At 49.2% G+C, this 12,360-nt stretch overlaps 1 protein-coding gene across 2 annotated transcripts in view; it reads right to left on the bottom strand.

Annotated features, from left to right (window-relative positions):
- The window catches only part of Col15a1 (collagen type XV alpha 1 chain), a 185,439-nt gene that overhangs the window by 18,093 nt on the left and 154,986 nt on the right, over positions 1-12,360 (bottom strand). For both annotated transcript variants that reach the window (XM_026786561.1, XM_013351949.2), the window contains 8 exons: positions 11,410-11,475; positions 8,834-8,869; positions 6,323-6,385; positions 3,852-3,920; positions 3,723-3,758; positions 990-1,043; positions 834-893; positions 72-140 (listed from right to left, as the gene is read on the bottom strand). In XM_026786561.1, coding sequence (XP_026642362.1) covers positions 72-140; positions 834-893; positions 990-1,043; positions 3,723-3,758; positions 3,852-3,920; positions 6,323-6,385; positions 8,834-8,869; positions 11,410-11,475 — 453 coding nt within the window. The remainder of the gene's footprint in view (positions 1-71; positions 141-833; positions 894-989; positions 1,044-3,722; positions 3,759-3,851; positions 3,921-6,322; positions 6,386-8,833; positions 8,870-11,409; positions 11,476-12,360) is intronic.

The raw sequence follows: 12,360 nt of genomic DNA, 5'->3' as shown, positions 1-12,360 counted from the left end.
TCAGAAAACCCTACTCCAGCTGAGGCCAATCTGGTGCCCGTTGCATGGTCCCCAGGCCCATCCCGACTTACACCTTTGATGTTAACCACAGCTCCAGGGGGTCCTGGGGGTCCTGGGGGTCCAGGTAGGCCAGGTGGACCCTGAAGGAAGAAAATAAAAGCTGCTACTGAGTTTGGGGATCTGGGAGTAAGAAGCAACTGCAGGGTGTGCCCTACACTGGGCTGGAAGTCGGGAAGGGAGGAGCCTTTGGAGACAAGCCACAGTGGCCTCTGGTCCCTAGTCCCATCCACAGAGCGCCTTCACATCTGGCCCATACTGCAAAAATGTCGGTAAACCATGGAGACAGCAGAGCCACTATGTCATACTGGTTAACGGCCACAAATAATGAGGCCCAGGGAGGGGACACAACCTGCTCAAAGTTTACAGAAAGCTGACATTGGAACCCAGAGTTTGGTTCCTACAGCAATGCTCCATTAACTTCAGCCTTCCTGGAACTATGTGCAGAAGGGAAGAGGGACATCAGGATCCTAAGAGGCTCCAATCCCTTCCTCCTGCCCCCCCCCCTTCCATCTGGAGTCTGCATGGGGAGACTGACACTCTTCAGCATGAGCGTGATCCAGGTGGCACGGGACCCTCCTGAGAGCGAGATGGGGGCAGGGCTAAGTGTGAGGATCTTCGGAAGTGACAACGGAGGAAGAAGGTGAACACTCCCGAACATGCATTCTGCAAACCCCACTCCCTGAACTTCATGGCACTGGACCCTCTCGAACAGGGTGTGATCAGCCCTCCAGCTCAGGGACAGCTGGGATGGGAGAAGCGGATACAGTTCTCACCGGCATCATGATTCCTCGATCTCCTTTGGCACCCTTGAGACCGTTCAGTCCTGGGCGACCCTGAGATGCATACAAGATACCTTAGTGAGCTCTTGCTGTGGGGCAATCTGGTCCCCACATGCCCCATCCTTTAGTGTGGGGAACACTGATACCTACAGGTCGTCCGGGGAGGCCAAATTCTCCTTTATGTCCTGGTGGTCCTTTGGGTCCCTAGAGGCAAAACAAACACCAGGGTAGCAAATGACAGATCTCAGGCTACAGAGATCTGGAAGGCTGGGCTTGCTCTTTGAGGCAGTGAAGCAGGGATGGGAGGGGGGAACATGAGCAACAATTCTGAAGCAACCACCCACCCATTTCCTGGTCTCCTGCCTCTCAGAAGGGTTTGCTCAGTCCTTACGCTCTCCCTGTTTTTCTGAAGGCTACACACCCAGGATGCAATCCCTCAGTAAGGGTGAACGACATAGCGAGAAACCAGCAGCTCAGTGCCTCAGGTCCCGGGTGGCCACACGCTAGGCTGGCTCAGAACACGGAGCTTTGCCACTGGTCATACATTCCAGGGTCCCCATGTCCTTCTGTTCTGCAGCCCTACCCCTCCCTATGCCAGTTTGCCCAAGAACCGGCTTCAGGGTGTGGTTCCTGTCCTGTTCCTACTCATCTTGAGGCCCAGCCTCAGCATGGTGCTCCCATCCTTCTACAGAGTAGAGTCCCTGACCCACGGACCCTCTTTCTGGGTCCACACACTTCTCAAGTCACTGCCCTGATTTAAGCTCCCAGCAGGAATCATCGTGCCTACTGGATCCTAAAGAATGGCAGGTAAGAATATGTCTGGGGGCCTCCAGCCCCTCTGCCCACCACCACTAACATAGGTAGCATGCCTTAAAAGATGACAAGGAAATATTGCATTAAGACAGGGTCCGCATGAAAAAATCTCAAGTCTATGTTATTCTTACGGAAGGGAAAAAGCAAAACTCGAGGGAGTTTCCAGGGACTGGGCCACTTGGTGGGTGGTTCTTTGGAACGCTTTCCAAGTGCACAGGTACAGAGTGTCCTGGGTCTCATTAAAGTGCAGATCAATGGTGTCTGAACTGGTATCTGGTCGGGGGCCTGCATTATGCATTATGACCAGCCTCCCAGGTGATGTCAGGGATGCTGATCCACGGACCACACTTTGAGCAACGAGTGGTAGCCTGTTTGTAAAAAGAGTTGTAAGCTACATTGGTCTCTAGGGCCACAGTGAGCCCAGATGGAGGCATTATGCAAATTAAAAGGTGCCCTTACTGCCTTGTTTGGCAAGCTGTGCACAAGCTGGCCTCCAGTGGGATACCCGCCATAGCCATCTGCAGCCGCCTGCTGGCCCCACTACTAACTGTTTGCATTTCCCATAGAACTGGAGGTTACTGAGTGGTTAGCCAGTTGGAAACAAGACTCCCCCATCTGCCTTCACTCTCAGCCCTTGTACTCTATATTCAGCCTTTTCTGCCTGGCTTCAGGCACCTAAAGCCTTAGAAGGTTTTCTGAAGGATGGGCTGGGAGTGTGAAGGTGTTCACTTGAGTGTGAGCCTTTCTTCCACCACCTAAGATCCAGCGTCAGTAGAACAGACCCACTGCATGATTGGACAGTCCATGGGGCTCCAGTAAGTAAATCAATAAATAAATAACAAATAAAGGGCAGCTTGTCTTTTGCAAGTTGGGGGAGGGTGGAGAAGTGGGGGAGAAACTCTGGAAACAGGGCATGTCAGGTTGGCTTCAAGCCTCCCACCTGCCTCTGTCTTACACACTGCATGTCCTCTTTGAGCCCTGGTTTCCTTGTCTATAGATTGGGGGTGGGGGTTGGGGTTCTATGATCATACCCGAGTCTGAAATGAGATGTCTACAGGAAGCTTATCCAGTGCCTGACCCACTGTGGTGATCAACACTAGAACTTTCTGCATTCCAGGGGGAATGCATGACAGGGAAGTTTAGGGTTCATTCTAGGGAGAAATAACTCAGGAAGTGTTTGAAAATTCAAGTGTTCTCCCTGTTTCTAGAACAGTGAAGCCAGAGAGCTCTAACATTATCTAACCTGCGTCCAAGGCACTCGGCATTCAGATGGGAAGGACTGAAGCCCAGAAAAAGGGAGAGGAAGACATGCCCCAGCCTCATAGCAACAGAGCAGCAGACCCAGCAATATGTGAAGGTCCTTGTGAGGTCCCCAGCCCCTGACAACCCTCTCCAGTTCTCTTCCGTTTCCTATACACGCGGCTCTGAATCTGACCAGTAGAACATGCTAGAAGTGATGGGCACTACCCTTTATAGTCTCCTCCACTTCCTCCAACCTTAGCTTGCCAATTAGACAGCTCTGTGGCTCTGAATCCGGAAGATACTGGAGTCATTGCTTGGAGGAGAGAGGTCCAGCAAGAACTGTCTATAGCTGATTGTGGGACACTCCCGTCTTCAATCACTGAGGGTTTGTCTGTTTGTTGTTGTTTAAATTTCTATTATTATATGTAAGATTGTTTTGCCTGCATGTATGTATGTGCACCACATGCATGGCTGGTGGCCACAGAAACTAGAAGGAGGTGCAGGTGAACTGAAGTTAGGGATGGTTGACCCACCTGTGGGCATTGGAACTGAACCTGCATCCTTTACAAGGGCAGCAGGTGCTCTTAACTATGGAGCCATCTCTCCAGCCCTGTTCTGTTTGTTTTTGAGAGTCTCTTGTAGGCCTGGAAACCACTGAGATTTCTGTGTCACTGGAGCTCGCCTCCCACAAACACAGACACATGTTTTGCCACCTGTCACTGTATTACTCTATGTTTTCACAAGTAGAACAATTCAATCTGACCGAGCCAAAGCTCGAGAAAAGCTTGAAGCCATTGTCCCAACCCAGTGGAGAGACACCCAGCTTACCATGGGTCCTGGGGCTCCATGCATTCCAGGTTCACCCTAAAACAGGAGATAGGCACTTGTCACTCAGGAGACACTGTTTATGACACAACCAAATCTAGCAAGCCAAGGCAGGGGTGGTGACAGAATTACCTTTCTCCCCTTCACCATTTCCAGAGGGATGTCCCCTGTCAAGATAGCGCCCGGCTCTCCCTTCTCACCCTGCAATGCAGAGAATCTTTTAAAGTCCAGCCTCCTCCTGCCATCTTGTTCAAGGGGTCTTTAAGACGTCATGCATGCCCTGTCAGCATGACATCTCGTCTTCAGACCACCCCTCCAGTCCCACCACTTAAGCATGGCCTTCTTGCCAGAGGATAGAACAGCCGCTTACATGATGGAATGTTCTCTGAGTTCTTCCTTCCATGTCTAGTTGAGTTCACTGTCCAAGTGCACTCTCAAGGGCTCTGAGAACAGATATGTAGCCTCTTTCTCAGACACCACTCCTGCCCCAGGATGGCTGTCTACTTCTTGCCATAGATGCCCTTCCAGGAACCCCTGGCTCCTGACAGGTTTGGTAGTTTGCTTTCCTAATGACTTGAGATCTGTCTCTATCAAGGATCCTTATTGTTGGTTAAGCAGCTGAAATCGGGATAGACAAAGCTGTAAGCACGGTGCCTCTCTCAACACAGGAGCCTCCTGTCTTCATGTACAACTCTTCCCCCATTCTCCAAGTCTCTGTGCAAACGCCTTATTGGTTAAGCCAAGCTATTCTAGATGCCAGGAAAGAGATGATGGGAGACTGGGGGTTAAAGACACAGGATCCTGCTCCTAAATCCCTGTCCTCAGTAGGTCCTCTACTATCCCAAGACTTCCAGAAAGACATACATGAAGAGAAACAAGGCCAGGTGGAGAAAGTGGCATACCTCTGGGCCTCCACAGTAGCCCTAGGGAACTAGGCCGACCTTACAGCAACCTCCTTTCCACAGTTGGAAGTGGCCAGGGTACCAGGGTGAGCAGTGAAGACCCTCTCTCCACCCCCCAAAGCCCGCAGCTAATATGTGGGTCTTACCACTTGACAGGCGAGGAAAGGCAGTCCTGAGCAGCAGCGAGAGGCAAGCACAGAAGCATTAGATGCAGAGTGGCAGGAATTGCAGTTGCTGGAAGGGCCGGAGCAGAGCTGCCTGGTGTCTGCCCCAGACATTCAAAGTAGCAGAGGATTAGAGGCAGGAGTAGCCCATGGAATCTAGAGTCTAGGTCCACCTCCTTTGCCACATATGAAAAGGAGCATTGAAAGCAAGATCTGCCAGAGCCAACTCAAGCCCATCCCTCCTCTGCAAGCCCACGGCAGCGAAAGCATCCCAGACACCACCACTATCGTGTGCTTCCAAATGTTACCCAACACACTGAACTTTCTACTCCCTAGTGTAGAAGGCCAATAGTCTCTGGGCCTCTTCCCTTGTCATGGGGGTAATGTGGCACCACTGGGACAAAGGCCCAGAGAAAACTGCAATTCCTACTCCTATCAGAGAGGATGCTTCCTCTTGACTCCCAGGGAGGTGTAGCCCCCTCTCTGCAGCCCCTTGTCCTGTCGTTATAGCAGGATACTCTGCCCCTTGTCCTGTCGTTATCTTTCTATAATACTTAGTATAAGAAACTTCTGGGTCCCTTAGGGGATCATAAGATGAGAGAGAGAGAGAGAGAGAGAGAGAGAGAGAGAGAGAGAGAGAGAGAGAGAGAGAACCCAAATAGTTGTGGGACTAAGTCAGTATAATCCAGAGTCATTGCCATCTATTCATGGACGTTTCTGTCTGCTTCAGCTATGAAACCTTCTAGGAAGTTGACCTTAAGAGGTCATGTGGGGCTACAAAGGGTGGCGCTGAGTCCCAGTGTTCCCCAGGAGTGACCTGCATGACATGTACTTCAACTGCACAATGTCCAACTTGCAATCACCAAATACTGGAACTCATTTCATTCATTGATCGTTCTTCTTCCATCCAGCAAGTGTTTGGGGTGTCATTTGGGGGCCAGACTCTGTACTAATCCCAGAGCTTCAGGAAAGTCTGTAGCCAGGAAGCACAGACAATAACCAGGAGACAAGACAGGTCAACATGTGAGATCAATGTTGAGCCGTACTTTCTTTTCAGATTGGGGAAGAGTGGAGTCAATGATGTGACATCAGGGAAGTCATCAGATAGATTGAGAGTAACTGTGGAAAGGCGCGGGATTTCTTTGGGATGATAAAGAAAAAGAATTCTAGGGGCTGGAGAGATGGCTCAGAGGTTAAGAGCGCTGGCTGCTCTTCCAGAGGACTGGGGTTTGAGTCCCAGCATGCACATACCCCCAAACAACCTTTATTATCTTTGTTTCCAGGGGATTTGGTGTCCTCTCTGGAATCTGCAAGCACTGAATGCATGTGATGCACAGTCATGCATGCAGGCCAAATGCTCACGCATGAAGTAAAAATCTTAACAAAGAAAGCATCCTAGATCTAGAGAGTGTTGGTGGTTGTGAGTCTTTTAAATGTCTCTGTTGGGTCTGACTCTCCAGAAGGAAACAGCTGGCCAAATGGAGGGAGACGGTCAGCCAATTCCAAGCACATCCCCACCCAGGCATCAGGGTCTTACCTGTTCTCCTTTCAGACCTGGAAATCCAGGCACGCCAGTGTCACCTTTTGGTCCTCTGGGGCCCTGCAAAGAATTGTTGAAGGACACTGTGTTGATGGTTAAAAGGTTTTACAGAGAAAGAAAAACATTGCTGTTTTTCTCTTCCTGTCTCTGTCTGTCTGTCTGTGTCTCTCTCACTCCCTCAGAACAACCACTTTTCAAGCAGGTAGAAGTCATGATTAACTCGATCTATTTCTAACTATAAGAAGGCTGGAAACCGGGGACAGATGGCAGCACCAAATGTTAGAGGCCTGGAGAGCCCACACGGCTGTGGAGAATGAAGCATACTTTCGGGGTTAACACAGTGGGGCATGTCAGGGACCTGGCCAGAGAACTACTCCCAGGAAGGCTGTTCACCTTAAGACAAGATACTTTTCCTTCCCAGGCCTTTGGTGCAGTTTCTATGGCGGGGCTGAGAGTCCGTGGCGTCAGCCCCTCTTTCGTCAGGAGGATCTATTTCTTTTTCTTCTCCCCCATCTTTTTCTTTTGGGTGCTGACCGGAACCTAAGGATGCTTTTTCAAGTCCCTAGTCAAAGATCTGTCTTTCTTGCTCTGTTTCTAAAGCACCCCGCTCCCGCTATGTGGCTGTGGACCACCAGATGGCCGATGGCCGTGTTTATCTTCTCCTTTCTCCTCCTTCAGGAAACTGTGAGATTTACAGTTTGTCTACTCTGGGTTTTCCTAAATGCTAATGAAACGTCCTTGGGCTTCTCACTTGAGTACGTTATTTCTTTTATTATTGAAACTAAGAACCCCATAAGGAGACCCCAATTTTCATGGTGTATGATGGCTCTGCTGCTGAGATCCCCAAGACTTCCAGAACTACCTCTTTCCTGCCTTTTAATTCTTTGATAGAGAAAATGAGCCTGTCCCTGCATCCCTAGACAGCATCACTCCTTTGAACATCGGGTTCCTGCAGGCGGGCAGATGCTATTAGATCTGCTCTCTTCTGGTCCTCCTGGGCTGACTCACCCACAGCTCCCCTGGAGCCTGTACCTGTCTGCCCAACATTTGCCCCACAGGATGGGATCTAGCATCCTAGCTCGCCATTAACCTCACACTTCATCGCCCATTCCCTGGAGGTGACTCCCTTCCGTTGACCTTCTCACACTGGACCTGCTGTCCCTGAACTAAAGCTCATGCTGCCCCTGCTGGGCTGCAGAGTCATATCGGGCACACCAGCCAGAGGCCATGCTCTTCAACTCCAGCAGACCCAGAGAACTGGTGACAGGGACTGGTCTACTCATGGTGCCCACTGTCCCAAGGCATCTTATTGCTTTATTGTTATTTAACCTTTCACAAGCCCTGTCTTGCCTCTAGATGAAAGAGTATGCTTCTATCACAGTGAGAACATGGAAACATTTCAGTGCTATTGTTTAGCAGCAAACTTTTCATTCTTTCTTTTTCAAATAATTTTAAATATAGACCAAATAGGCAAAATCAGTTAAGGGGGAACCTCACATCTGGGGTGTGTGGTCTGGATCCTGTTCATGACCCGTCCCCACTCCCTGAAGAGGCCCCTCAGAAGACAGGATCATTTGCATGGAGGAAGGCATGTTGGAATGTTCCAGAATGTGCTCTGAGTCTTGAAGTGGCTGCCTTGGGGGCTGCAGCTAAAACATGGGACCTTTTCTGCTAACGGCAATACTGTTTCCCCTCCCCCACTTCTGTTCTAATGTCTAGTGAACATAATTTTTTTTTACCACCATCATAGATCACTTAGAAAATACAAAAAAGTTCCAGTGTATTACAAAAAGAAAATATGAAAAGTTCAGAAAAGTCTGAAAAGATAAAAAGAAGATCATCTACAGTTCAGCTGTCAGGAACACATTTTTATGACAGTTTTATCCATTTCCTTCATTTGTCCCAGAAACGGCATTTCAGGCCTTTCCAAGTTGCAGTGTTTCAGGGTCAGCCTTGGCCTTCTGCATAGGCACATACACCAGACAAAACTGATCGCTTCTCATGCAAGAGCACACCGCCCTCCTACAAAGGCACACACAGGCTGTTAATTTCAGCCCTCCACTCTGTGACTGTCCTATGTCCTCCTCCCTACACCACTGCCTTCCTGTGTCTCGAGGGGCTTTATCTGCATAGTCTGTCACTTGAAACACTAGGGTTACCCAGCTGCCCAGGGCTGGATGGCACAGGGGTAGAGACAGAATACCTGACCCTCTATAGCTGTCATAGAGTACACACACACACACACACACACACACACACACACACACACACACACACACACCATGGGAGAATCTGTCACTTAAGGCAAAAAAGAATCACAAAATGGTAAAAATAAACCCAATGGGTCTCAAAGAAGGGGATGCTTCTGGAGAGGGTATGAAAAATGGATGTATGCGGTGTTGCTAGAGCTTGGTCACGCATGGATGGAGGGAAACAGCATCTCAGGGGTGGGAACAGGATGAACATAGAGCCTGAGCGCAGGTGGATGCTGACCACTATAGTACTTACCGGAAATCCAGGTAGCCCAGGCACACCATCCGGCCCCTGTAACACATCAAGGACAAAGAGTTCTCAGAGTCAGAAGTACCATGCCTCAGGGGCCACTGCCCCTCAGGAGGGCATCAGCCCAGGCCTGTTTTATCCAGCAGGGTCCACTGTTCCCCAGGACCCTGCCAAAGAGCCAAGCTTATTTGCACCGAGTGCGAATCCCTGTCCCATTTTGTAGAAGGCAGTGCTGGAGACTAGAAGGGAAAGTGCCACCAAGTCACACAGCTGTTAGCGATGGGGGCAGGGACTGTCCTCAAATACCCAGGGGCTCACGCTGCTCCTCAAGCTGCCACTATCCCTTACTGAAGCTTCCTCTGCATGATGTCACTCATGTGACGAAATTCCCTGGAGTGATGGATAGCATGGGAACCTGGGTTAGTCAGCTCTAAAGATGGACTTGAGGATAGGCTGGGGGGGGCTGGGGGGAGAAGTGGGTACATGCTGGGAGTAAGACTTTTATTAAAGAGATGGTGATTTTTTTTAAAGGACATCACAAATGGCGTGTGTACTTCACCACACAGGGTCACAACCCCCATTTCTGCCAACTCCAGAGATCTGATGAGCTAAGACAGGTCAGAGGAGATAGATAGGTAGATAGATAGATAGATAGATAGATAGATAGATAGATAGATAGATAGATATTTGGATGGATGGAGAATAGATTGATGGAGGGAAGGATGGATGGGTGGATAGATAAATAGATGAGTGGGTAGATGGATAGATGATAGACAAATAGACAGACAGACAGACAGACAGACAGACAGATATTTAGACGGATGGATGGGTGAATTAGTGGATGGATGGGTGGATGGATGAATAAATAGATGATAGATAGATAGATGAATGAGTAGATGGATAGATGATAGACAGATAGACAGACAGACAGACAGATAGATGGATAGATGATAGATAGATGGATGAATGAATGGATAGATGGATAGATAGATAGATAGATAGATAGATAGATAGATAGATAGATAGATAGATACCGATAGACAAAAACTAGAGAGAGGTCAGCAAAGTATCTCTGCAAATAAAAGTGCTTGCTGCCAACCTTGATGATCTGAGTTCAATCCCTGGAACCCATGTTTAAAAAGAGGTAGGAATGAACCAGCTCTACCAATTTGTTCTCTGACCTCCACATACACTCCATGGCATACACACGTCACCCTTTCATAATACCCCCTTCACTACACACACACACACACACACACACACACACACACACACACACACACACACACCCCGTCAATAAATTAGACTTTAAAAACTAGATAGAAACAAGCGTCTTAACCCACTGGTTATGGGGAAAGGGGACATGAAGGTAACAGCTTGAGTCCTCTTAGGAGGAAGTTGCCACAGAGAAAGGTGAAGCTTGATCCAGCCTCAGAGGTGAGGGGGGTCTGGGCTCACCCTTGGGAAGGACATTAATGGGGAAGGACGTGTGGAAGGTGAGGGCTGGAGTGTAGGACCCAGGCTCAGGGCCCAGCACCACAGAGCGCCTGCTCGCCTGCTCGAGGTTAGGCTGTCTCGCTTGCTCTATCATCAACCACTCACACTCCAAACCTCTCTTTAGTAGTTCAGGGAGAACAAAGACCCCGTGACTGATTTTTTTCCCAGTGGCTGGCCTGCCTTAGGCTTTGAATACTGGGTCTGTGGATTATTCGTTTCAGAAGCAATTAACGGAAAGGGGCCCTATGGGACACAGCAGAGAAGAGGAGGCTGTTCACAGGAGGAAGCTTGGGCCAGAGGCGCCACCAGATAGCTGCAGAAATCTTGAGGTCTGTTCCAGGTCCTCCCCCAATGTCATGCATGGCCAGCCTTCCTGGGTGGCTGGCTGGGCTTCCCCAGAGCACCTTCTGGGCACAGCTGGGCATGCTGGGCATGCACCTTTGGCTCCACAGTGACTTGCTGAGTACCATGGTGTGATAAGCACTTTCACCTCCCTCACTCGGCTTTCCCAAAGTCCGGAAAGAGAACCAGGGACTCTGTAGAGACGAGGCTGGACCTCAGGGCTCCTATGGCCTTCCCCCCATACCCATCAGATGCCATGGGAGTTTATTGAACAAAGGGAATCTGCTTCCTTCTTTTGAGACCCTACCAAGTGTGGGTCATTGCTAAAGCCTCAGGGAGTCATGTGAGTCCCTTGTCTGTTCATTTCCTTGTCTCTAAAATGGTATGAGAAAGGTTGCAGTGGGCCTCAGTCCTCCTGTGGGTCCAGCGTCCCATTAGGGCAGCCCTGTTCAAAGAAACAAGACTGAACCGACATGCGTGGGGCCACAGCATCGCCCAGATGGCATGGTGTGAGGAGCGCTCTGATCTCACACAGAACTCTGGTGCATGGGATGGAACACTTCCGCTCAACTGAACGCCAGTCTCCACGATGACATTAGTATTAGACAAGCGTCTCAGAAACTCAGGCTCTCTTCCTTTTGACTTTGAGAGCTCCAGCAGCTAAAAGGATTCCAACCCAACCCAACACTTCCAACTGAGGATCTGGATAGAAGCCTCTCTCAGGTGCAGCCACAGATACAAACCGGAGGTCCCATAAGCTCAGGAATGTCCGAGAAATTCATGGATCCATTAGTGATGTTGAGCAAAGACTGAAAGAGAAAAATTACTCAGTGAGGACGGGAGGCTGCTTGTGCTTCTCCTTGCTCCTGGCAAGGAGACCTTAATTGAAGTCACCCAGCATGGAGTACATTGATACATTGATCACACCTCAAAGTCACTGCCAAACACTCACGACCCTCCCACTCCCCGCCAAACAGTCCCAGCCTGCCAGTCACTTTTCCTTTGTAATTAACTTTAAAATTACCCAGGAGATGAATGTTTTCTCTTTTAAAATTGTAAACGTATGTATACATACATAAGTATATACACACATACATACATGTGTGCCCATATACATGTGTGTGTATGTATGTATGTATGTGTAAAATAACTCATGTATGTCATTACTTTACATAAAAGGCATCAGGCTGTGTGAACTCCCCTTCGACTCATTCTTTTCCACTCAATCATCTTGTGTGGAGAGCTTTCCATGTGCAGTTCTGGAAGACATCTATTTTTAGTTTGAACAGACTGTCAGGGAGCCCTCCAAAGGGGCTGTGCAATTTACACTTCCCCCACAAGCACTCAAGATTGTCTATTTCCCCACACGCCTGGCACTTTTAAATCACACTCTTTTCCTTTTAACTCTGGTCATTCTTTTTTTCTAGATCTTTGGGATTTTATTTTCCCTTCTCATGTCTGCCTGCTTGGTTGTTATTCTCTTAGGAGTACCATGGTCTTTCTCAAAGGCAGTGGCCTAGTATGTGTATATCTGATGGACAAAGGGATGGATGGATGGATGGATGGATGGATGGATGGATGGATGGATGGATGGATGGATGGACAGGTAGATGGGTGAGTGGGTGGATGGATGGATGGATGGATGGATGGATGGATGGATGGATGGCTGGGTGGATGGGTGGATGGATGGATGG

This window comes from Microtus ochrogaster, linkage group LG5, assembly GCF_000317375.1.
Source record: "Microtus ochrogaster isolate Prairie Vole_2 linkage group LG5, MicOch1.0, whole genome shotgun sequence".
NCBI lineage: Eukaryota > Metazoa > Chordata > Mammalia > Rodentia > Cricetidae > Microtus > Microtus ochrogaster.
Note: the sequence above shows the minus strand (reverse complement) of the source record. Positions and strands in the feature narration are given on the sequence as shown.